The 23,306-nt window shown below is 49.6% G+C and overlaps 15 protein-coding genes across 15 annotated transcripts; 5 read left to right on the top strand and 10 right to left on the bottom strand.

The window, feature by feature from the left end:
• Positions 1-188: 188 nt before the first annotated feature.
• On the top strand, positions 189-3,834 carry OGAPODRAFT_17264 (uncharacterized protein). Its single transcript, XM_018355000.1, has one exon. The coding sequence runs from the start codon at positions 293-295 to the stop codon at positions 2,033-2,035; it is 1,743 nt and encodes a 580-aa protein (XP_018209494.1). The 5' UTR covers positions 189-292; the 3' UTR covers positions 2,036-3,834.
• On the bottom strand, positions 189-3,856 carry OGAPODRAFT_77857 (uncharacterized protein). The gene has a single exon (XM_018356390.1). The coding sequence runs from the start codon at positions 3,765-3,767 to the stop codon at positions 2,082-2,084; it is 1,686 nt and encodes a 561-aa protein (XP_018209493.1). The 5' UTR covers positions 3,768-3,856; the 3' UTR covers positions 189-2,081.
• Positions 3,857-4,055: 199 nt separating this feature from the next.
• On the top strand, positions 4,056-4,568 carry OGAPODRAFT_50820 (uncharacterized protein; the record flags this gene model as incomplete). Its single annotated transcript, XM_018355680.1, has 1 exon — positions 4,056-4,568. A coding segment is annotated over one exon (513 nt), but the record flags the coding sequence as incomplete, so codon positions are not given.
• A 1,263-nt stretch (positions 4,569-5,831) lies between these two features.
• OGAPODRAFT_95553 (uncharacterized protein) lies at positions 5,832-7,813 on the top strand (the record flags this gene model as incomplete). Its single annotated transcript, XM_018357765.1, has 1 exon — positions 5,832-7,813. The coding sequence occupies one exon, from the start codon at positions 5,832-5,834 to the stop codon at positions 6,396-6,398; it is 567 nt and encodes a 188-aa protein (XP_018209491.1). The 3' UTR covers positions 6,399-7,813.
• Positions 6,403-7,815, bottom strand: OGAPODRAFT_102695 (uncharacterized protein; the record flags this gene model as incomplete). The annotated part of the gene is made up of 2 exons (XM_018353132.1): positions 6,403-6,660; positions 6,754-7,815. The coding sequence occupies 2 exons, from the start codon at positions 7,813-7,815 to the stop codon at positions 6,403-6,405; spliced, it is 1,320 nt and encodes a 439-aa protein (XP_018209490.1).
• Positions 7,816-7,876: 61 nt separating this feature from the next.
• Positions 7,877-13,261, top strand: OGAPODRAFT_77854 (uncharacterized protein). The gene is made up of 3 exons (XM_018356389.1): positions 7,877-8,403; positions 8,492-10,172; positions 10,250-13,261. Exons 1-3 carry the CDS (start codon positions 8,138-8,140, stop codon positions 10,286-10,288), a joined length of 1,986 nt encoding a protein of 661 aa, XP_018209489.1. The 5' UTR covers positions 7,877-8,137; the 3' UTR covers positions 10,289-13,261.
• OGAPODRAFT_102692 (uncharacterized protein) lies at positions 8,505-13,320 on the bottom strand (the record flags this gene model as incomplete). The annotated part of the gene is made up of 1 exon (XM_018353131.1): positions 8,505-13,320. One exon carries the CDS (start codon positions 13,318-13,320, stop codon positions 10,345-10,347), a length of 2,976 nt encoding a protein of 991 aa, XP_018209488.1. The 3' UTR covers positions 8,505-10,344.
• A 285-nt stretch (positions 13,321-13,605) lies between these two features.
• OGAPODRAFT_17263 (uncharacterized protein) lies at positions 13,606-15,924 on the bottom strand. Its single transcript, XM_018354999.1, has one exon. It carries the CDS (start codon positions 14,748-14,750, stop codon positions 13,659-13,661), a length of 1,092 nt encoding a protein of 363 aa, XP_018209487.1. The 5' UTR covers positions 14,751-15,924; the 3' UTR covers positions 13,606-13,658.
• OGAPODRAFT_14495 (uncharacterized protein) lies at positions 14,810-16,084 on the bottom strand (the record flags this gene model as incomplete). The annotated part of the gene is made up of 1 exon (XM_018353421.1): positions 14,810-16,084. One exon carries the CDS (start codon positions 16,082-16,084, stop codon positions 14,810-14,812), a length of 1,275 nt encoding a protein of 424 aa, XP_018209486.1.
• On the bottom strand, positions 16,078-17,079 carry OGAPODRAFT_17262 (uncharacterized protein). Its single transcript, XM_018354998.1, has one exon. It carries the CDS (start codon positions 17,045-17,047, stop codon positions 16,835-16,837), a length of 213 nt encoding a protein of 70 aa, XP_018209485.1. The 5' UTR covers positions 17,048-17,079; the 3' UTR covers positions 16,078-16,834.
• Positions 17,080-18,393: 1,314 nt separating this feature from the next.
• On the top strand, positions 18,394-19,428 carry OGAPODRAFT_10029 (uncharacterized protein; the record flags this gene model as incomplete). Its single annotated transcript, XM_018352969.1, has 1 exon — positions 18,394-19,428. One exon carries the CDS (start codon positions 18,394-18,396, stop codon positions 19,426-19,428), a length of 1,035 nt encoding a protein of 344 aa, XP_018209484.1.
• OGAPODRAFT_95545 (uncharacterized protein) lies at positions 18,457-20,346 on the bottom strand (the record flags this gene model as incomplete). Its single annotated transcript, XM_018357764.1, has 1 exon — positions 18,457-20,346. The coding sequence occupies one exon, from the start codon at positions 20,344-20,346 to the stop codon at positions 19,528-19,530; it is 819 nt and encodes a 272-aa protein (XP_018209483.1). The 3' UTR covers positions 18,457-19,527.
• A 71-nt stretch (positions 20,347-20,417) lies between these two features.
• OGAPODRAFT_10027 (uncharacterized protein) lies at positions 20,418-20,897 on the bottom strand (the record flags this gene model as incomplete). Its single annotated transcript, XM_018352968.1, has 1 exon — positions 20,418-20,897. One exon carries the CDS (start codon positions 20,895-20,897, stop codon positions 20,418-20,420), a length of 480 nt encoding a protein of 159 aa, XP_018209482.1.
• Positions 20,898-20,969: 72 nt separating this feature from the next.
• On the bottom strand, positions 20,970-23,264 carry OGAPODRAFT_77849 (uncharacterized protein; the record flags this gene model as incomplete). The annotated part of the gene is made up of 1 exon (XM_018356388.1): positions 20,970-23,264. The coding sequence occupies exon 1, from the start codon at positions 22,305-22,307 to the stop codon at positions 20,970-20,972; it is 1,338 nt and encodes a 445-aa protein (XP_018209481.1). The 5' UTR covers positions 22,308-23,264.
• Positions 22,477-23,274, bottom strand: OGAPODRAFT_10025 (uncharacterized protein; the record flags this gene model as incomplete). The annotated part of the gene is made up of 1 exon (XM_018352965.1): positions 22,477-23,274. The coding sequence occupies one exon, from the start codon at positions 23,272-23,274 to the stop codon at positions 22,477-22,479; it is 798 nt and encodes a 265-aa protein (XP_018209480.1).
• Positions 23,275-23,306: the final 32 nt, after the last annotated feature.

Raw genomic sequence — 23,306 nt, 5'->3', positions numbered from 1 at the left:
TTATTGAACTAATTATAATAACAGCTAATAGATTTTTTTTTTTGTTTATGCTAATAAGTGGTATCGTTTCGCGCATTTCATTCACCTTTTTTTCTTATTCGCTGTTCTTTGAAATATGGCCTCCGCAGTTATCAACGGTGGGCTTTTTTTGGCCAAAAGAGGCGTTTTCGGTCCAGCAGCTGAATCATTGGCCAAGCAGGTGGATCCAGCGGACCCAATAGATGAAGAGCCCATAAGTGATAGTCCCGATACAGGGCTCCCTTCAGATGACAACCTAGATGAGACAAACCCAATGGCAGAGGAGATTTTCTCCTCTTGGGCCCTCTTCATTGTTCTGTTTTTGCTGTGCTCCGCATTATGGTCGTCGTACTATCTGCAACAGAAACGGATCAAGGCCATTCATGAAACCGTTCTTTCCATATTTTACGGCATGGTGGTTGGTCTTATCATCAGAATCAGTCCCGGCCATTACATTCAGGACGCAGTGAAATTCAAATCGAGCTACTTTTTCAACATTTTGCTGCCGCCCATTATTCTCAACTCCGGATACGAGTTGCACCAGGCAAACTTCTTCCGAAATATAGGGTCCATTCTCACTTTTGCAATCCCTGGAACATTTATTAGTGCGATGGTCTTAGGTATCATCTTGTACATCTACACGAAATTGGGCATTGAGAGCATCGGTATGTCATTTGTGGACGCCTTGGCTGTCGGTGCCACGCTTTCTGCCACGGACCCTGTCACCATTCTGTCTATTTTCAACTCCTATAAAGTCGATCCAAAGTTATACACAATCATATTCGGCGAGTCGCTTCTGAACGATGCTATCTGTATCGTCATGTTCGAGACATGCGAGAAGTTTCATGGCACCAGCGCAGAGTTTTCCAGCTTCTTCGAAGGAATTGGAATGTTTCTCATGACATTCACCATCAGCACCATTATTGGCCTTGTTGTGGGAATTCTTGTTGCTCTCGTGCTCAAACACTCCCACATCAGACGGTATCCTCAGATTGAAACGTGTTTGGTGCTGTTGTTTGCGTACGAGTCCTACTTCTTCTCCAACGGGTGTCACATGTCAGGAATTGTCTCACTGCTTTTCTGTGGCATCACAATGAAGCACTACGCCTATTACAATATGTCGAGACGCACACAGATTGCAACCAAGTACATCTTCCAGCTGCTGGCCCAGCTTTCAGAGAACTTTATCTTCATTTATCTTGGATTGTCGCTGTTCACTGAGGTGGAGCTTGTGTTCAAGCCCGTGCTCATCATTGTCACATTCATCTCCATCTGCATTTCCAGATGGGCAGCAGTGTTCCCGCTGGGCCGTGCCATCAACTGGTTTGCGCGCACAAAGGGAGCAAGACGCGGACTGGCGCCTACAGCTGTGCAGGACGAAATTCCATACAACTACCAAATGATGCAATTTTGGGCCGGTCTCCGAGGAGCCGTGGGAGTGGCTCTGGCCATGGGACTACAGGGCGAGTCCAAGTCTGCACTTCTGGCTACCGTCTTGGTCGTGGTGGTTCTGACGGTGATTCTCTTTGGAGGAACCACTGCCGGAATGCTAGAAATGCTCAATATCAAAACCGGCTGCGTAGAGGAAAATGCCAGCGACGACGAGTTCGACATCGAGGCGCCAAGAGTGCCTGCGCCAGCATCCACGTTCTACGGAAAGAATCCGAACGGAATGATCAGTAACAAGAATTTCGCCTCCGCCAGTGCCTCGCATTACACAGATAACGTGCCTCCACGGTCCAGAAACCCTTCCCAGGACGACCTGATGAGAGACACCGAGTTTGAAGATCACGCACAGCTGCCTGAAAACACTCTGGCCAGCTTCCCTGGCCCAGGATCGACCTCTGGAAACGCCGCGCGGCCTTTGCAGGACCAGCCAAGTAGGTCTCAATCTGGCCTCCTTAGCAACATCCTGAGCGTCGACGAACACGCTAAATGGTTCACCAACTTTGACGAAAACGTACTGAAGCCGGTGCTGCTGGATAATCTGCCGGCAAAGCAAAATGACAAGAAATAATCTTTCCAGCCTCTAATTAGACGGATATATATACTCACGTAAATAATCACCATTCCATTTTCTCGTCCAGCGCGGTGTCCGTGCACCATTTGGCAAACTTGAAGACGTCTGGAGCTAGTATCAGGTCGTTCAGTACAGAGTTGTACTGAACCACCAGCTTGAAAAAATAATCCAGAGCCAACTCGTTCAGCTCGCGGATGCAACAGCTGCCTGTATCTTTGGCAGGCGGATCGGAGAGAAACTCTGCTGTGGCTTTATAAAGACGAGTCAGAAGCGTGAGCACCTCAGTCAGCGTAGGAGTAACAACGTTCTTGCGGTCCTCGTGTTTGGCGTGTAATAACACCTCAGATATCACTAGCACTGCATCACCCACCAACACTTTATTGGGCACCCGTTTGGAAGCCTCACGCTCAATGTTGGGGAGAAATATGTCTTCCAGAAACCCTAAGTTGGACAAGACGCAGTCGAGCACCTCGCGCGTGTTCTTGCTGCGGGACTCCCTTTCCAGTTTCACAAGCAACTCTGGTTTTCTCACATTTTTTCCAAAACTTGTAATTTTGTCTTGAATCGTTTCCAAGAACGATTTTGGCTTTGGTTTCGGCTTTTCGGCAGGTAAGAAGAGCGAGTCCACTTTCTTGTCTGGTTTGTCCTCGTCTACGGGCGATCTAGAGGAGCCCGAGTTTCCAAAAATGCTGCTTTTCTGGACCGGGGTTTGAATCACCTTCGGGATGCTCAGATCTGCCGTCACAGCCATAGACACGCTGCGGATCACGATCGAGCACTGCTCAAGAATGGAGGTCCAGTTCGTCGTGTTTTTGTAAAAGAATTTTCTCTCCTCTGCTGTCTGTGACATGTACACAATCTCCTGGAAAGCTGTGAGTCTCACAAACGGGTGCTTGACGTCTTTGAGACCGGAAAGAAGTGTTTCTAGCTGGTCTTCGGCGTGTGTGCTCAAAGGTTTCTTAACATTCAGGCACCCCACCATGGCATAAGCATTGTAGATTTCGTTCAGAACCTCGTAGAGTAAGATTGTGGTGAATGTGAGCAAGAACAAGCTAAAGTATAGTGATAACGAAATGGAGACTCTAGGAAGATGCGTGTTGAGACTCAGCAACCAAATGAATGGGAACAAGAGAGTGTTGAACATGAACTTTCTAACCATGAGGAATAATGGGGGCATAGCGAGAGTCACTGAAATGCTGAAAATGCTGGTCTCTTTCAAAATCTCCAACAATGGCAGATTCTTGAGGTATTCTAGAGGTTCGACTCTGTAAACACCAACCCTGAACTTCAATTGGTTCTTCCCTTTCGTGAGGAAGAGCACTGTGTAAACTAGCGTGCTGGTGAAGGCAAAAAACCAGAAATAAAGGAACTTATCGTTGACAAAGGGCTTGATAGTTTTTGTGGGGCTCTCGATATAGTACGACAGGCTGGCTGACTGAGACCATATGATACCATAGGTCACCACATTAGAGATCAAAAATGAAGACATGAGGGTGGCGAACTCTGCTGACAGCAGAGATCCGAAAACCTGCTGGAAAAGCGTCGAATAGGTGGTGGTCTCAACTTTCAAAGTGAGGTCTCTGGCAAACCTTATCATCATGAATGAGCACCAGAACAAACATACTTTCACGGGAAAAAATAAGGGACTGATTTTGAAGGGCAGGCTGACTATGATTGTGTATACGAGGGCGAGCAACAACGCCAGCCGTGAGTAAAACTTCATTCTCATGTGGAACACTTTGGCCAGGATCTTGGAGTAATTGTTTTGTTTCTTTAATGCATCTTGACTGGTTTTCTGTGTCTGAAGCGGAATCTGCCTACTCGGGAGAGATCCCAATCGACCTGCAAGTCGATCTCGATTATATATTGTAGACATGAATAAACAAGAAAAAAACCACCTTGATTTTTTTCCGTCCTGAGGAACGAGGTCGATCGTCTGGCACGACGCGTTTTGTGGACATAATAAATGCAAATATCAACTTGATCTCCTTTTTCGTTTTTTCTCTTGTCTCTTTAGATGTCTGGTCAAATATCGCGTGGCTTGCCGCAGAAGCAAGAGAATGTGAACGAGCCTGCGACTATTCCTTACACCCCTGAAGAGCTGGAGCGTCTCAAAACTGCGCTAGATCGTAAGTTGGGACCCGAATTTATCAGCATCAGAAGTGGGCCTGGCCAGACCAAAGTGAATTACCTGGAAGGATGGAAGGCCATCAATTTGGCCAATGAGATTTTTGGTCCTACGGGATGGAGGTCTGAGCTCCGTTCGTTCCAAGTGGACTACATTGACGAGCGTAATGGACGTGTTAGTCTGGGTCTATCTTCCATAGTTCGTGTTATTCTGAGAGACGGGACGTACCATGAAGACATAGGATACGGCTCGATAGATAATTGCAACAGCAAGAGCGCGGCATTTGACAAATGCAAGAAAGAGGCTGCGACGGACGGGATGAAGAGAGCGTTGAGACAGTTCGGCAACTCGCTTGGCAACTGTCTGTACGATAAAGACTATCTGAAGCGAATTTGCAAGGTCAAGCCCATTCCGCTGACTTTTGACGAGGACAAGCTAATGCGCCACGAAGAAAAGCCAAAAGCCATGTCTCTGAAGGAGCCGGAGCGAAAGCCTATGGTGGCAACCAAGCCGCAGTCGCACTCGATGCCAGCATTGAAAACGAGCGATCCAGCAGAAGACCACGAGAACTCCTTTAACGATTTTATGAGCGACGACTGGCCAGATGAGCTGGTCAAGACTAAGCGGGACGCACTGCCCGACTCGGAGCCCGAGTTCGACGACGACGACGATTTCGAGCCCCGTTCTTTGCAGCCGCCAGCTCCTCGCGGACGCGAGCTCAAGACGGGCAAGTCGCAGGAACTACAACGCGAAGCAGACTCCAGCAAGAGCAGCACTCCTGTCGCGCGCAAGTTGGATCTGAGCGCTCCATCCGCCACGCCTGGAGGGATTCCCGACAAGGTGGTGTTTGTGAGTGCCAAAGCAGCAGATAAGGTGAAGCTTGACCCCTCGTTACAGAATGGGTCCAAGTACGACGCTAGAAACACTCCTGACTCTCTGAAGAAATCAAGCTTTGTCAACCATAACAAGTCCACCCCGATCAAGCGCAGTTTGGTGCTTGATGAAAAGGAAAACAATGTTCCTTCGTCTGCCAAGCGTGGGAATTGGGCTAAATAGTATTTAATTCAGCTTCTCGGTTACAATATATTAAATTCGTGCAATCAAACACTGGCCTGTATCCCCGTTAAAACCATTCTTAATCAATAACGTATGAGATATAACGTAATGGTCACAATCATACCAAGCAGCCGTGGGTTTGTAAGACATTCTCGTCGTATTTGAAGTGTGCATCTCTCACAGAACTTCATTTGATACGGGTTGGGCACGTGATTTTGATGCAGCGAGAAATGCGGACTCTCGTACAGTATATTTTTCAGAGACTAACTTAGTATCTCTATAACCACATCAAGCTAAAATGCCGCCTCGTAGGGTAGACGGCAGCAAAGCTTCTGAAGCTCTTTTGGAAATTCAGCTGATAACAATACAGAACGTTGTGTCATGCAGCTCCGGATTTTTCAGAGAATGTCTCAAAGGCAAAATTGCTTGTGTAGGAAACGACCGGACTTGGCTTTGAGTTCTCGTGGTTATTTGCGGTTCCTTTCGAACCCCATAACGCAACCTCTCGCTCCACATCGACCAAGATGGACAACACTGACACTGTAGTGCATTACGTAATACTGGAATTGGGTGTTTCGAATTAAATTATTATTCTATGTACATCTGATCATGTTTGATTCCTTCAAACTCCATTATTCGCGGCTGCCCTCGTTTCAGCAGATCCAGGGCAATTCCTCAACGCCAGGTAGGATTTTCCTACAGATTGTGATTTTGCAAGTGTTTTACTATCTAACGGCGATCATCCTGTTCTTTGCCACGGCGCAGCTTCTAGGCTTGCCGTTTTCATTCAAATGGTGTTTCTCTTGGCAATGGGTGTCACTGGAAAACACTTTGGGACTCACTTTGGCAGCACTATGGCTATTTGACTCCTTACTGAGCGTGATCTTTATTACGATAATTATCGGGCGATCGAAACTGGCGTGGGATTACGCTCTCACGGTCCATGTGGTGAATCTCGCGCTAGTATGGCTTAACTCAGGATTCCCAACCAGCATATACTGGTGGCTGCTGCAGATCTGCAGCTGTGCGATCATGATCACACTGGGCACCTGGACCACTCGCTGGAAAGAGCTACGAGAAACGTTTTTTGAGGGCATGGCCGACACAGAGCTCGGCCAAATGCATGAGAGCGCTTCGACGAGGTCGACGGCAACTACGGCGGCCGAAAGAAAATAGACGTCTATTCATGGTATCTAAACTGTGTCAACAAGAGCGTTCTAGTTGGCAATTGCTGGACAGGAGATGGCACTAATAACGTTAGCTTCCCTTTTTCATCGTTACAATTTTGGACGTAGCAGAATCCCAAGGAGCTGCTATCCAGTAATGGCTTGATCAGGTTTTCGTCATCGTCGTTGGAATTCAGATATTTCAAGGTGTCGATCTGCGAATCGTCCATTAAAGACAGAATGGAGTTACTCAAGGTATCTGAGCCAGGGTTCTTGACTCGTTCTGCCAGCTGCTTGAAATTGACAGTTTCGCGAGGCGCCTCATCATCATCAGCAAGATCCCCGCTCAGAAACGAGAGGTTCACGTGTTCCGTCTCCTTAGGGCGCACAAAGATGAAATCTTTCAAGTTGACGGTGATGCTGTACGGACTCAGCTGGAGCCTGTCGATGCCGTAAAAGTATTCTTTTATCGACCGTTGCTGTAGTTCTCGCTCATACTTGTCGTCCTTGTCAACGCATCCGCTGGACTTGTTGAGTTTCAGCAGCGTGACTGCTGGGTTTTGCATTTTTTTCTTAAAGTCGACCAGCAGTCTTTCGCTTCCAACTATTAAAAGCACATTAATATTAAAGGATGCAACAATTTCCTCGATGATGTCGTACTCTTTGATTGTGAACGCGGGCGTGTCAACTATCACGCCTGATTTTTTCACCTTGAGGTCGTTATCAAGGCGTCTGCGCACAGACTTCCCCAACTGCTGGATTAAATACCTGTATAGTTTAACGTTATCTGAAAACTTTTCCAGTCCAAAAGTCTTGGCCAATGGTTGTTTCTGGTGGTAGAAAGAGGGGCCTGTGGCGACGCTTTCACCCAAGGCGACGTTTTCGACGTTCAGAAGATCGGAAATTGCAGTGGCGCTCAGGTTACCGGGAATCACAAACTGAAAGTCCCTGGGGTTCAGGTTGACCAGCATCGGTTGGTGGTCCTGTTTTTCTGCGTACGATGCTAACGTGCGGCAAAGAGCTGTTTTTCCCGAGTCCTTTCCTCCAATGACCAGAACACGCGGGCCTTCCACCACTCTCTGTTTTTCCAGACCCAAATGCAATGTTAGATATTGTCCAACACAGCTCTCCTCACTGACGTACTCGGACAACGGCTGGCAGTTCCAAAAATGCAGTTTACAGCCAGAATACGAGAAAACACACAGTTTTATCGAGCCCTGGAATGCGTACTCGATGTTGGGCGACAGCTCGGTTCCAAAAATCTCTGCTGTTCCGTCGACAAGTTTCAGCTTGAGCTTGTCTTTGGCAGCAACTTCAAACCGCCATTCCTGGAACGGTGGCACTTCTACAATGTTAGCGCTCTCGGACGACTCTGTTTTGGTTTTGTTGAGAATCGACTGCAGAATGGAGGGGTCGAAGGTAGCCATGGCAGAAGTTACACCTAAAAAAAAAAAAAATTAATTTTATTACATGTCTATATCGTCACGAAGAAAGGCTCTCAAGGAGTTTTACAGATTACAGGAGCAAACGCAGCAGCAGCTGGAGAATGCACAATTGAGCCACGAAGAGCCAGCCGAGGAGCCAGAGCTCACTTTGGAAAATGTTGACGACTTCATCCAAAACAGTGACTTCAAAAAGCTCCTCGAGACAGAAAATGAAATCATCCAGCAGTTGAACTCAAACGAGGCCGAGATCAAGTCGATCATCTACAACAATTATTACGAGCTGATCAAAATCAACGACGTGCTTATGGACCTTAAGTCCTGGAACGGCGAAGACGACGGCGTTGGGGAGAACCTCCAGAAGATCCGCAACAAAATTCAATCGCTTAGAACCCAGGACTTCCAACTGCTGCCCGAGCCGGTAGAGGTGAGGGGAGAGAAAGTAAGCAAGAGCATCAACAAATTGTTGCTGGACAACAAGATCGACAAGAAGACGGCCGACGCCATCGACGACTCGCTGCCGGAGCTGAGCGGCGAGAGCCTGCTGCTGCAAATGAATGAGCTGAAAAACAAGTAGTTTTTAATACTGTAATTAAGTGCGCACTAGTAACTTGAGGCTGTGTATATTTATTCCACAAGTTTATATTTTTGTTATGGACAGGCGACTGAGCAGGGCCAATTGGTCCACCAAGAACGCCAAAAAGACGTTCACTCCGGCAAAGATCTCGGCTCCGATTATAGAGAATGCTGATTCTGAACACTCTGCTCCCGTACAGAAGCAGCCACCGAAACAGAGACGGCCGCACAAGATCGACAATAGTGGTGTCAATAGGCGGTTTTCCGTGAAGCTGAACCCACAGGAGACCCAGACGGTTCAGAAGGCTGCACTCTCGCAATTTCCACCACTTCCTGAAGGAGCAGAGGCTGCTGTGAGTGAAACTCGCCAGCAAACAGCACTGGACTCGAGTGCACTACTGACTGATCTGTCCGCCGAGTCGTTCGACGCAGTGCCGTATGTGCAGGGGTATCTCAAAGACGCGAACGCCACAAAGATCGACCAGTTTGCGCGCGACCTGAGCGATCTTGCGTCATCCAACGACGGCGACGTCAAACATACCATCACCCAGTCATTTAATCAGGTGCTCACAGTTTCTCGCACCATGGTCGAAGCAGAGGGGGTATTGGAGGAGCTGAAAGGTCCTGCAATGAAACTCAACGAGATTTTGAGCTCGCAAGCTGAGGAAGCGCAGGAAAAAATGGACAACGGCAGCAACAAAGACAATAGACGTAGTGTGCTGTTGCTGGAGAAGAAGTGGGCCTCAAACCTCAACTCGCTGTTCAAGGAGGTGGAAGGTGCGCAGAAGTTTGTGTCTGCGATCCCGGGCCGTCACGTGGTGGCAGAGTCGAGACGCTGGGGCGAGCTCAACGCCATCACCTGCAAGCCGATTCGCCCGGCTCATCTGATCATTCTGAACGATCATTTGCTGGTGGCCACGCGCAAGCGCACGGGAGACAGAAAGAAGACAGTGGCCACACAATGCTGGCCCCTACGAGACCTGGTGATCTCCAAGGCTGCCAACGCGGGAGAGCACACGCTGTCGCTGAAGATCAACGGTATGGTGTTTCTTTTTCAGACCGACAGTCTGAACGAGTACAATAAGATTGTGTCGCATTTACGAGCTGCAAAGGACGAGCTTCCCAGCGCAACGGAGCTGGAGAAGGCCAAACAGAAGGATTTGACGGAAAGCGTGAGCAGGCTTTCCATGACGCACGAAAGACTCAGCAAGAACTCCGACTACCTCCACGACCTGACTACAAAGCTGAACCACCGAAGGTCGCGGTCGTTGGACTTGAACGACAAGAACTCGACACAGAACCTGAATACCGTCGACGAAGGACTTATGAACATAGAGCTGTATCTCGGACACCACAAATACGTGGAAGCCGTTGGCTTCCTGACCCGTGTGAGCGACCAGATCGACAGGCTTCAGAACCAGAGTCCCGACGAACAGTTTGCGCTGCTCCTCAAGCTGAAAAAGCTCAAATGGGAGAACCTCAAGGAGAGGCTGGTGAAGCTACTGTCTTGGGAGATCGGCAACCCGCTGAGCTCGAGCAGAGAGATCATGGAGACGGTAGATCTTTTTCAGATGATTCACATGGAAGAAAAGGCGCGAGATCTGGTGCTGGAGTCAAAGAGCAACCAGCTGGACAAGCTGGTGAGCCAGCTCAAGTTCGAAGGTGACGTGAAAAAATACATTCTGCAGATGTCTCTAATCTACTTCACCTTCATCAAAAACACGTATCTGCTGTACGAGCAGTGTTTCCGAGAGACGGGACAAAAGGTGATTTTTGTCGGGTGGATGAACGAGAAAATCGCCGCGTACAACAAGCTGTTCAGACGGCAACTAATGGACTACAGCGAGCAGTCGGAGCTCTACCGAAATTGCGTGAAAATTAGTCAGCTCCAGTCGATCAGCCTGCGCAAAATAGGCATCAACGTGGATCATTTATTGCTTACTTAAAGCCAGACAGCCATGGATGCTTCAGAATGTCGTTCATCGAGGGTCTTTTCGCCACGTCCTTGACCATTATCATGCGAATCAAGTCCACACACGATTCACTCACCTCATGGAATGACGGGAACTTGAACCCGCCGTCCATAATTTCGTCAACGTTGCAGAACGGGTTTTCTTTGAACACAAGGGTGTACAGAAGCACGCCCATCGCCCACACGTCCTGTGGCTTGCCCTCGTACGGCTGTCCATTGAGAACCTCCGGAGCAGCGTAGTCGATGGTCCCCACAAACACCCCGAACGGCCCGTTCTTGGTGTATGCTGCCGACCCATAGTCGATCAGCTTGACCACATAGTCCTTGTCGACGATGATGTTCTCGTCCTTGATGTCGCGGTGGACGACGCCGTGCGAATGCAGATGTGCCATGGCAGAGCAGCACTGGAAAAATATGTACTGGCACTCCAGCTCGGTCATGTCCGACTTGACCTCGATCAAGTCGAAAAGGTCGACCGCAGCCGGGTCGCCGTGCTGCGGCGTCTCGACATAGTAGCACCGGTCGTCCTCAAAGAAATCGACGATCCGCATCAGGTTGGGGTGCGGGTCGCTGTTTATATAGTTCATAATCTGTATCTCTGATGGAATCGTGCCCAGGTTTCTGTCTCTGACCCACGTGTCGACCAAAATCCGCTCTTTGAAAATCGCCTTGATCACCAGCCGGTACGCGGGATCGTTCTTGTGCTGTGCAAGCACCACCTTGCCGTACGCGCCCTGTCCAAGGTTCTTGATCACGGTAAAATCTGTGATTTTTTTCTCGCGACGAAGAAGCCCTATTTTCTGCGGGAAGTACTTGCTCTGCTTTCTTATCCGTGCAATCTGCGCATTTTCGCGCTCCAGCAGCGCGCGGCCCGTGCGAATATTCTCCAGCCGGAACTCCCCCAAACTCTCGGCGATGTCGTGGACATCGTGGTCGTCCATGTCCGTCTCTGTCGTTTTCTGCGAGCCAGTCGACACGGACTTGCTGATGGCTGACAGCGACGAGTCCGACGCAGCGTTCTGCTTCTTCAGGCTGTTCATCCGCTCCATCGGCTTGTTGGAGATCGTGTTCATGCTGCTGGACCGACTCAGCCCGTCTGAAGAGCTGCCACAAGAATGCAGGTCGTTCTCCATCTGCTGGAATAGACTCATCTGCGACGGCATCGACTCGTCTCCATTGGCCTCGTCGTCCTCGCTCTCCTCTTCGCTCGAGCAGACGCTGTTCGGGCGCGAGATAGACCGTCTCTTGCTGGTTGCACGCGAGTAAGTTATCCATAGCATGCAGTTCTCGTACTCCATCACGCGCAGCTGGACGTCGACCTTGACGGTACTACCATCTCTGTGGAGACCATCAATGCCAATGGAGTTGACAAATAGCAGATCCTGCTCCTCCTCCGACGAAGCCCGCAATATTGCGTCCTGTTTGCGGAAATAGTGTTCCGGCAGCACAAGGCCGAGTTGGTACATTATATTTGGGTTTTCCTTGAGGGCGAGCTCAAAAAGCTCTGAAAATGACGGAATTATGAGGTCGATGGACTTGTTCGTGATGTCAGATGTCCCAAAGAGATTCTTGGCTATGGCGTGGTTGAACGACACCACCTTGAGTGTTTTGGACGAGATGACAAATGCTCCCGATATATACGGCAGCGAGTGCAAGTTCACGCGTAGAATGCCGTCTTCTAGATGCTCTGACGTCACGGCGCACGGAACAGCCTCGTTTTCGGGGAGTCTGAGGGTATAGTAGCGGGACCGATTGATGGTGGCAGAATGGTACATGTGAGTGTCGTCCGTTGCGTTGGCGAGCTCATGAGCCATAGTGGGCAGAATGCGCGACAGCGGAGCGCCTACAAACTCCCTGTCGCTGCGGAAGAGCGAAGTGTGTGTATCTGCGGACGACTTTATGTAGTAGCCGTTGTTTCTGTATTCAACAATGAAGTCTAGGTGGTCGCACGGCACCTGCTCAAAAATCAGAATGATCAGGCCGTGTTTGCGTTTGGCCCACAGAGAGGTCCAGGCTATCGGCATGTTGTTGCGCTTGATGGCAATGATTTCCCCCGAGAAAACCAGTTCTTTGCCGTTGCACAGCCTATCGAGAACCAGGTCACGTGCGCGAGGAGCAATGAGGTCCATCACGCTGAGCGATGCGAGCGACGCTTTGGAGATGCCAAACATGAGACACGCAAAGTCATTTGCGTTTTTGAGGCTCCAAGGCGATTCTGCTTCGCACGTGAAATAGGCCTTGGGCGACGCGGACTTCCCGCCAGAGGCTAGGTGAAACTGCCGGCTGCTGGAGCTGAATTTGTTTCCCAGCGCCACGAGTCCCAACGTGGACGGACTGGTCTGCGGCACTGGCAGGCCGCCCAGCAAGTACGAGTGGGCCGGGGTGTTGGAGTTATCTGTGAATGGCGTTGCTAGGGCGTACAGCAGGTTCTTGCGCAATGACTCGCTTTTGGAGATCCCTTTTGGATTGAGCGACAGTGTATGCAGGCCGACGACTTTCTCGAGCTTGATCTGCGACGGATTCTCTTTCATTTCTAGAATATTGATGATCTCCTTCAAATTTCTCCGCAGTTCCTCGTCTATGTTTGTAGGGGTGGGGGCTGGAATTGAGTCCTGTGTTTCTGGCTCAAACGACGATGCGGGTAGCAATTTGATCGACGACTGCGACACCTGTCTCTCCATGCGAAAAACGTTGTCCATGAGGGTCATGGTGGACGTTCTGCGCAGCGGCACTGTAGCCGGGCCTTTCCGAGAAAAGTAGTCGTTGTTCTCCATGGATATGTTTGAGAGCAGCTCTGGCCGGTCAAGAAGAACCTCGAGCGACCGCTTGAGCACGCTCAGTTTCAGGGCCAGAGAGTTTGGGGCCAGAAGGGTGTATGAGTAGGACTGGGGGGATTCTGTGGTGAACGTGACAAAGTCGGTGGGCAGATTTGGAGGGTCCATCGGGCCCGTCCGTAGCCCTGTCGAGCCGGCAAGAAGATTGCGAAGCGCTTGATGGTTGGAGTCGGCTCTGGGATGACGACTGGGAGGCGTGTAAGGCATGAAGAATAATTAGCATAAAATTTGGCGGAAATATGGGTCGGCTGGCGTCGATCGACGGATGCACAGCTGCAGATAATGGAGACCCAGATAAGGCATACAGAGAAAGGCCAGCTGCACAACGTCTGGCCGCCACATAAGTGGCAGGAACTGGTAGCCCGTCCGTACTTGGCGGCAACTCGTATTTCCGTCTCTACTCGAACATTCAAACTATAATTCAGCCTATTTCAGCTAGTACTGCTCTATATAACGTTCTTTGCTGCGAGGATTTCCGCAATGAGGACACCGCTTCCGGCAGCCCCGATGATGGTGTTGTGCGACAAAATGACCATCTTGACGTCCAGAACAGGATCCTTTCTGATCCTGCCGACACTCACACCGTATCCGTTGTCTCTATCTCTGTCGAGCCGTGGCTGAGGACGGTTCTGCTCCTCCAGCACGTGGATGGCTTGCTTTGGCGCAGACGGACAGTTCAGAAGAGTGGCCTCGCACCGGTAATCTCTCAGACACTGTTTGATCGCCTCGATGGAAGGCGCGCCGTTCTTGAACTTGACAGAAACGCATTCTGTGTGGCCGTCGGAAACAGCGACTCTGTTGCACTGCGCAGAAACACGGATCTCGTCGTCGGAAAGGTTCTTCACGCTGTTGCCGTCATCAGCGATTTCTCCAAGAATCTTCTTAGTCTCCCACTCAATCTTCTCCTCCTCGCCAGAAATGTATGGGACCAGGTTGTCCAGAATGTCGATGCCGGGGAACCCTGGCGAGAAGCCGGCACCCGAGATGGCCTGCATGGTGGTGGTCGTAAGCAGCTCGATCGGACCAAACTTGTCGACCAGCGGTCTCAGTGGAGCCACCAGACCGGCGGTGGAGCAGTTGGAGATGCAAACAATGAAACCGGGTCTCTTCTGGCCAGCGGCAGCAGCATCCTTGACCCTCTTTTCGATGATCGCCAAGTGCTCACTGTTGACGGTCGGCACGACAAGCGGCACGTCTTCTTCTCTGCGGTAGTTTTTCGCATTCGAAATGACAGCCAAGCCGGCCTCCTTGAACGCCTTTTCGATCGGACCGGCGTAGTCCGCGTCCAAACCGGAGAAAACAACATCGCAGTCCTTGAAGGCCTCCACTGTGCACTCGGAGACGACGATCTCGCCAGCAGCGGCTGGCATCAGACTGGTTTGCTTCCAGTCGACAGCGTCTTTGTACTTTTTGCCTGCGGACCGCGACGAGGCCCCCAGAACTGCAAGCTCGAACTGAGGATGGTTGCTCAAGAGCTGAATGAACCGCTGACCAACAGAACCCGTGGCGCCCAAAACTCCTGCTTTTCTAGGTCCCATGATGTTAGATGTCCAAGAGTGAGTAATAATATTTTCAGAGGATTTTTTTTTTTTTTTTCTCAGCTGAAAATATCCAGGCTATCATGTTGTAGAGAGACGATCGAGTCGCCAACAAAAAGAAAACGATCGCTGCCGCTCGACAACGGCAAATGGTCAAACTCTCGCAGTGGCCATGCGCTAAAGATGGAGTATACCTTGATTTTCTTGTGTTTGTCCGTGTAGACCACAAAAAACTGCTGGCTATGGTGCACGTAAAAGTTCTCTTGCGTGGAGAAGCTGTGCTCGTACTCCTGGTACTCAACTAGCGGAAACAGCTGTCGTGGATCGTCATCGACTGCAAACAAAACCAGCTTATTTGCCAGACCGCTCACTAGCAAATACAGCCGACTGTCAACGTGCAGAAACTGCACCTTGCGGACACTTGCGCCGTACGCATGATCGATATATTCGTCTTTCTCCCGATAAATCTCAACGGTTCCGTTCATGTAACCAATGGCCACCATCAACTGGCTTTGATACAGAGTGATATCGATGCTCACGGCCCTCGACCTAATGTTTTTGTGCAACCAGCTCAAACGACCGTAGCCCTGTAATTTGCGCTCGAAACCTGCAATTCCGGTCTCTGAATCCATCCATTTCATACAAGCCACGTTCCTCGCGTCCTGGATGTGCCGAAGGTTCTTGAAGGTGTCGTCGAACTCGAGTTCCTCAATTCCGCGATCATTGAAAACCCTGATTTTAATTGGGTCTCCTTCAATCACGTTCACGTTCCAGCCGAGTGCAACCATACTATAGTGGCCAATGGTCTGGACCTGCAGTATCGTCTCTTGCGGCTTCGGGACGCTTTGTTTCGGAACCCAGAACGAGTTTTCGGCCAATTCAAGCGACTTCACGTTCACAGCCACCAAATAAAGCCTAGTGGCCACAAAAAGCGTCCCGCGACATTCAGCAGCCCACATAAACTGCCCCAAATCCACAGGAGGACGCACTATTTGCCTGTATAGCAAGCACTGCATTTGGGTCTTGGTGTAGAGCGAGAGCGCAGTTTCATGGTCAAAACTGCCAACGTCGAGTTTCTCCTTGTGTATGAAGTCCAGCAGATGCAGAAACTGGCCAGTTGAAAGACACTGGCGGCCCAAAAGCAGATCGTACAATATCTCTGGCCGGAACCGCTTCCCGTCAGCGAGCTCTGGTTTTCTCTCCTCGCAGGTCTCCGGGACTACTTCTTCCCGCGGCTCTCGCCCCAGATCAACGGCTGGAGGCGCCCGGGGCTGGCCTTTCTGCTTGAAATACCGCTTTTTAACTGGATCATAATAGTATCCAGGGATATTCATTAGCTAGATATTTTATTAAAGTAAGGCTGTGCTCCTCTGTATCGCCAGCTGGAGCCCATCCTCAAGGTGATCCCGTAGGCAAGCACCGCCGCCGGCAGCGCCATGGCTGTGCCATGAAGCTTGGCGATCAGGCTTGGCCGTGCTCAGACACCCTGTGATGACTCCGACCGGCGGTCTGGGCAGCAGTAGCCAGAACTGTGGCAGATAATGTTTAGAGCGGGCGTCGTCATCGATGGGCTAGTCTAGAGTGGCCCGGCCAAATAAACATGACAGGAACACACAGCGCCTGCGTGAAGTAGCAAGACAGTAGAATCCCAAGTTCTTAATTGCTTCCTCTCGGCAAAGTCAGCAGCATAAGCACAAATAATTCGCGAGATGAGCGGCATGTGCAGCTGGAACCAGAGCAGGGCAGTGCTTCCGCATCGTCTGCATGCGTGCACATGATAATAGCGCGTCCCATCTTGTCAGTGAAGCAGAGACTGAAATTGCGCTCACAGGAACGAAGATGACGGGGATTCACAAGCAGCACGTGACGATTATCAGTCAGCCGTCCAAAATATTTTGGAGCCGGTGTTGGGGAATGTTGATTGAATAGGCTAGCAGACTGAGGCCAAAGAGAGACGGCACAGAATATGCAAAACCAAAACAGCTGTTATTGCCGCATTGGACTCAAGCATATGGTTTGTACTACTGGTATACACAAGCCGGGGTGCAAGAATGCGGGTGATGTAGATTTTCTGGAACAGGTCCTCATTGAAGTACTAGTTCGTGAAATGCTTGATAGCGGATCAGGCGTCCCAAATCGGCGTCAAGAGCAAAGAAGCCCTTGAGCTTTGACAGGCCGGTCGGCTCGCATTTAGCGGACATGCCCGTTTGGTCACAATTCCCACATAGGGCAGATACAGGAAGAGCCGCCCCTTGCCACCTCCGCCGCGCTAGGTCCCATGAAGTAGAGTGTTCCATTATAGAAGAAATTAAAAGCATAAGGTCTATTAATAAACCAGGAGGGTGCCACCGGCTTCTTTATGTGCTGCAAAGTGACTGCGCCGTACTTCTGCACGGGCATCGAAATCCTCTTTGTAGTAGCTCTCCGGACTCGCATGGAGGTGGAACAGGTGATCCTGGAGTTCCTTGACAGACTGCAGTACTTGTTCTAAGCCAGTTGTCTTGCGCTCTATATAACTGTTTGAGTGTTTGGTCACAAAAATGGTCATGTCACAAGAGCCGACGGTTTAAGTTGCCCTGTAACTTCTTAAAATTAATAGCGGAGAGTGTGCGGCTCGGTGATTACGATTAAAATTAGACTTGCAGGGGCAGGAAAAAAGGGTACTGGGGAAGAGCAAAAAACTGTAACGGGTACCTCAAGGCGGTGTGCATGAGGTTCAACGGGCTGAAAATAGGGTTGTGGTCTTCCTGGGTTGTATGCGGTAATCGGTGAATGGCACTTGCGTTGGTTTAAAGGTAAGATAGTTCTTTCCTGTTTGAACCTTACGCAAAACAAGGTACAGACGCGTGAGCACAATCGGGGGGGGGGAAAAAAAATAAGCCTATTTGGAGTGCGGCCGATTTGCGACCGCGCTCAAATTTTGCCCGATTTTTAAAATATGTGGCTGAAGCATGTGCTAGTGAACCGGGTACTTGGCAGTAGCACCTTGGGGGAAGGTGAGCGAATTACAGCTTGACTATAATACAGTCAATCAAGCAGCAAAAACAATAATACTAAGCAGACTTTAAAACGAGATCGACAACACTTAACTGCTTGCCATGTACAACGTACAGCAAATTTTTTTCCGTTTGATCTTCCTTTTCAATCAGGTTTATACCGGTTTCAGCACCTCCTCACACCCGTATTGTTGAAATCTTACCGAGACAATACGAAACTAACAAATGCCCAACATATTACATAGAAAATCGCTGAGATGTTCTTCACCGCATTGTGCTGCAGTAGAACGCATCCCAATTAAATATTTAAATCTCCTGTTTTATATGTTCTCCTGATGCTTTTTATCGTTTTCCACTAAAAAATCTCTTTACGACCATCCAAGGTTCCTGTCGTGAACAAAAGTCCAAATACCCTTTGCTTTATATTCATACTCTCATTTTTGCATGTGTCGGTAACCCCGACACTATAGCACCTCGTCATGCAATCTAATAATTCTTCGAGTTCACCTGACAGAGATTCCGCAGCACCAGAACGTCCCCGTTTACCTTCTTTTCAAGAGATCCAAGAGCAATTACAGTCGAGTACGGTTCTCCCTTCCCCTACTCTGCGTCCACCGCTCCCCCAGTCGCAATTACCATCCATCTCCATGCTACTGCAGCACGCCAGAACGGCGCCGCCGCCACCTGTATCTTACACGTCCTACCCTCCCTACATAGCCGAGCCAGAGACTTCGCACCAGCCACCATCATCCACCCCTGTTCACCAACCTCCATCTCCTCATGAAGACTCGTCCAAGCCCATGTCCTACAACTCGAAGACGAAATATAGAAGGACTCGCAGGGCTTGCGATCTCTGCAACCAGAAACGGACCAAATGCTCGGGCGAAATGCCTCGCTGTTCTCAATGTATCAGAACAAACAGCGTGTGTACGTATCTCCGGGAAGAGAAAAAAAGAGGCAGAGCCAGCTCGAATTATCCAAAAATAATCATCCGACGGAAACCAACCAAAAATAAAAGTCCGGAAACGAAGCATGAGCACGACATAATACATCACCAGTCACCACACCCATCGCCATCTACCGTCTCGCAGCCGTTCCGGTACCCAATCCTTAATCAAGCGGCCCACGTCATCTCTCAGCTGCAGATTTCGCATTTTCTTGCAAATGACCTGATTGACTTGTACTTCCAAACTCCGTTTCCAATCATGATCCTCAACCCCAACCATATTCTTACCTCGGATCCACACAGAGTGCGGAAAACTAACGAGGGGTTCATTCTCTCGATGCTTCTCTGTGGAGCGGCGCTTTTGCAACTCTCTCCATCACCATCTATTTCCAAAGAGTCCTCGCTAGGACTCCTAGACATGTTATTTTTCAAGACAAACAGTTTCTTACAAAGTTCAACCAAATTGGACCTCGATGACATTATCTCATACATAAATCTTGTCAGAGCATACACGATGGTTGGCGGCATTCATGAGGCCATTCAAGTAATTGACCAGGCTATTAGCCTCGCTTTAAAGCTCAAAATCAATGTTGAGGATCCATCGGAGTACCACACGTTGATAGAAGAGAAGAGAAGAGCCTGGTACTGCCTGGTCACCCTAGAGGCAGAGCTCAAACACGGCTCACGTCATCCTTTCATCGCTAGAAATATGTCTAGCTCATTTTCCTCCCTATAGACTATGCGGTCTACCTGGCATCCAATTTCCGGTCGCACGGCTCGGAAATCCGCATCATAGCCCTTCTGTGTAATCACTGTGTACAGTAGCCATAGAAATTCATTCTGCACCCTCATCAGTCGCTCCCTCCGGCTGCTCTCCCTCATCGGACTCGTAGCTAATCGAATCAAGCCCCATGTACACCAGCATCAGCTTCCGGTGGCTCTCCTCGTCTTTGATATCGTTGTTAGGGTTCTCGTACCCTTGCGTGATCTCTTTATTCGAAAACATCTTGCCAAAGATCGGGTCGTCCATCTTTTTGCACAGCTCTATGTTTTTCATTACGCAACGCTCTACCGTTAGATCGTTCCCAAGGTCCTTGCTAATCCGCTTCCATCTGTTTTCCCAGTCCTTTCGTATCGCATTCACAAGCCGTAGCTCCATGAACCGCGACCAGGAGTCGTTACGCGACTTGTGATTGCGTAGGTACCGCATCTGGATAGCCTGCCACGAATGTCTGCCGTTTAGCATTTTTTCAATCTCTTTCCACGAGTACTTCATTTCCTCCTTGTAATATACAATAGCTTCGTCTTCTGCCTTGGTCCAGGCACGTGATCGTGTCTGCGAGTCGTTTACCACGGGCAAACCCGGCGACATGAAGGCCGAATCGCTCAAATCGGCCTTCGATGCCTCTTGGCCTTCTTGCCCCTTGCGCATATCGTCTGTTTCCGCCTGCGGCATATGTTCATCTTTGATGGCATGCTCCGGCTCCGACGCGTCCACCTTCGGCTTTTTTTCGCCTTTGTCTAGCTGCTCCTTCATTTGTCTTTTCTGTTGGACACGTCTATGATATAGCTCCACATCATTTGAAAGATGCGCCAGCAGGTTCTGTGTGTTTGCGGATCCCGCCTCGTTCTTGTCGACAAACTGCTCCGTCATGTCGAAACAACAAATTTTCGTGTTGTAAAAAAACACAACTCCTGTGATGTCAGATACCGGTTACCCGGCCACTATGTCTTCTTGATGTTGAACCTGCTATTGACCGGTCGAGAGACACTCTGGCCCGCAGAATGGTCCCCACGAGTTGACGAAAATCGTGATGTGATGCTATGAGCAGATTTAGATACACTGCTATTTGTCGTAGTTCGTCTTGGCAAGGGAGCCTGAGGAATGCCATTGGAAGACGGCTCCGGTGATTTCTGTGGACTGAACCGCGACGTTTTGATCTTTGGTATATGTTCCACTTGGCCCATTATTGCATGATTGGTTTCTCGGATCCCCGACTGGATCTTGTCAAGTGACAATCTGTGTTGAACGGTTTTACTATGGTAATCCGGCTCCAACCATTCAGGGGGCTGTAAGCCTCGGTCTCGGAAGTATTTCACCATAGCCACGTGAACCACGGTCTCGTTTTCGTGCTTGCCGTCTTTCTCTTCGCGTCGGATTGACGTTTTTATATCGGACGAGATCTCCTTAAATTTCCGGAACATGGAAAATATATAATAATGTAAAATTAATTATCTCCCTTTTTAAACAAAAGATCTATGAAATTATGAAATATCTTACAAAGTCTTTTCGGTCAGGTAGATGTTGTATTCATCCTTCAAGATTTTCATGATAGGGTCATTGATCTCTGGAGACATTGGAGCATAGAGGCCTGGGCCTGGGAAGGCACCCTTCAAGACTTGCAAGACAGCAACGGCACAAGGAACACCGACCAGCTTGGCCATAGAGGAGTAGCCGCCAGGAACACCATAGTCGACCAGGGTAGAGGTTCTAGTCTCGGTTTTGCCGTCCGCCCACTCGATGCCGAACTTGTGTTGCAAAATGACCATGTCTCTCTCGCCCTCTTCGTATTGCATCAACTGCTCAAGAGTGGCGCACAGGGTGTCCAATGGGTTGCCGGCAGGAGTGATTTTCTTGTCGGAGAACAGGCCGAGCCACTTGAGACCAGCCAAAATTCTCTCTCTGTCGGCCTCGTCCTTGAACTTGGTCAAAGAGTCAATCTTGGCAACAATGTCCTTCTCAGAAGGAGAGGCAGCTCCAATGTACTTGGAAACAGCCTCATTCCATGGAATAGGCTTGGAGAAAATTTCGTTTGGATCCTCTTTCAAGAATCCCATGTCCACAAGAACCTTGACGAACTCTGGGAATCCCTGGAATCTCAAAGTGCCTCTGATAACGGTCTGGGCCTCAGGGATGTTGTAGAGCTCCTTGTAAACAGTGGAGTCTCTGTTAGGGTAGCAGACCAGCGCGTATCCCGGATAGATGAAGTATGGCTTGGCAGAGGCCATCAAGTCTTCGGAAGCAATCTTCTCGATCTTGCCATCTTTCCAGTATGTGGCCTGATTTCTCAGAGCAAGAAGAACACCTCTAGAGGACCACGAGAACTTGTATCCCAAAGGATTGTCAGAATCTTCTGGTGCTGGAAGACCACCACAGTACGACAGGAAAGAGGTGATCTTACCACCGGCCTTGTGGACCTCGTCGATGGTCTTGACGGCGTACAAGTGGTCGATACCTGGGTCCAGGCCGATCTCGTTCATCACGACAATGCCGGCCTCCTTGATGGCTGGCTCCAACTCTCTCAGAGCAGGAGAGATGTAGGAGGTGGTGACGACGTTGGTGTGCTTCGACTTGATTGCAGCCCTGACGACGGCAGCGTGGTAGATGTATGGAATCAAAGAGATGACAACATCGTACTTATTGACCTCAGCGTCCAGAGCATCTTGGTCAGTAACGTCCAACGACAATGCGTTGGCAACAGAGCCTGCCAATTCCTTGGCTTTCGAGAGAGTTCTGCATGCGACAGTAACTTCGATGTCTTTCTGCTTAGCGAGGATGTCGACAGTTGGCTTGGCGACGAAACCAGAACCGAGAAGGAGCACTTTCTGAGTCATGTTGGAAGAAAGATATGAAAATTGCAAAGTGGAAATTTTATGCGAGGTCGAAGGTGTGCAGGCGGTTTTTTACCAAATCAACCACTCCGCCAACGCGCATACAATCAATTATTCCTGAATCGGTTCTGGCGATTTATTAGTTTATTATTTCAACCTATCAAGTTTTCTATCAGGCCTCCTGCTCCCACCTTGTTCTCAGCTCAATGAACCAGGCCGGCAAGTTCTCTTCCCTGGGCAGCCGTACGCGCACCGACGCCGTTCCTGCCGGCTTGAAGAAACTCACTCCTGAGTAGCTGATGCTTTGTTGTCTCTCTTGTCTGTGCTTCCGTTTCTGGCGACGCATCTCCACCATTTTGAGCAGCGTTTTTGGGATCTGCGGCGACGTCGATACAGAGAGGTGCGGGCTGATACTCAGGTCTTTTTCCAGGCTCTTTGGCTCCTCCACCACCACGGTCTCCTCGTCCTCGTCGTCTTGATCCGCCATTCTCTCGTAAGGCACCAGTTCGATGTTCACAAGCTCCAGGTAGTTTTCCACCGCATAGTTAGCCTTGTTGTTGGCAAAGAGCCTGTATTCATTGGAGATACTCGAGTAGCTCCATCGCTGGATACGTCTTAGCAACCCAATCACTACCTCGCTTCTGTCCACCAGCAGACAATCGTGGTACGTCTGGTAGTCCAGAAGGATCTGGAATGTCTCTGCTACCAATGTCGGCCTCAAAACCATCCAGTCCTGGAACCGCATGCTGTCGGTATCTTCAGGAATGACACTGGACTCCTTTAGGTGGCATAGGCGCACACGGTTGTCCTCGATATACTGGTTGATTGCTCGAGGCGGTTTTTCCTCATCGAGCCAAACAATAGTAGACAGCCCAAGCGTTTCCAAAAAAGGGGCGTTGATGGCGTCGAGCGCGGAACAGCGATAAAGACCGTCCTCGACAAACGCAAAGTTGTCTGGAGGCACAAGCATGAAAGAAATATTTTTTTATTTATATACCGTTA

Source organism: Ogataea polymorpha (genome assembly GCF_001664045.1).
Source record: "Ogataea polymorpha strain NCYC 495 leu1.1 chromosome Unknown OGAPOscaffold_6, whole genome shotgun sequence".
NCBI classification, from domain to species: Eukaryota; Fungi; Ascomycota; class Pichiomycetes; order Pichiales; family Pichiaceae; genus Ogataea; species Ogataea polymorpha.
Note: the sequence above shows the minus strand (reverse complement) of the source record. Positions and strands in the feature narration are given on the sequence as shown.

Excerpts from the sequence above, each read along its gene's own strand:
- OGAPODRAFT_17264 (XM_018355000.1), top strand. The coding sequence starts at position 293 with ATGGCAGAGGAGATTTTCTCCTCTTGGGCCCTCTTCATTGTTCTGTTT.
- OGAPODRAFT_77857 (XM_018356390.1), bottom strand. The coding sequence starts at position 3,767 with ATGAGAATGAAGTTTTACTCACGGCTGGCGTTGTTGCTCGCCCTCGTA.
- OGAPODRAFT_77854 (XM_018356389.1), top strand. The coding sequence starts at position 8,138 with ATGGACCTTAAGTCCTGGAACGGCGAAGACGACGGCGTTGGGGAGAAC. Across the intron at positions 8,404-8,491 it reads ATGAATGAGCTGAAAAACAA|GCGACTGAGCAGGGCCAATT; the intron begins GTAGTTTTTAAT and ends TGTTATGGACAG. Across the intron at positions 10,173-10,249 it reads TCCGAGAGACGGGACAAAAG|CGAGCAGTCGGAGCTCTACC; the intron begins GTGATTTTTGTC and ends AATGGACTACAG.
- OGAPODRAFT_17263 (XM_018354999.1), bottom strand. The coding sequence starts at position 14,750 with ATGGGACCTAGAAAAGCAGGAGTTTTGGGCGCCACGGGTTCTGTTGGT.
- OGAPODRAFT_17262 (XM_018354998.1), bottom strand. The coding sequence starts at position 17,047 with ATGGAACACTCTACTTCATGGGACCTAGCGCGGCGGAGGTGGCAAGGG.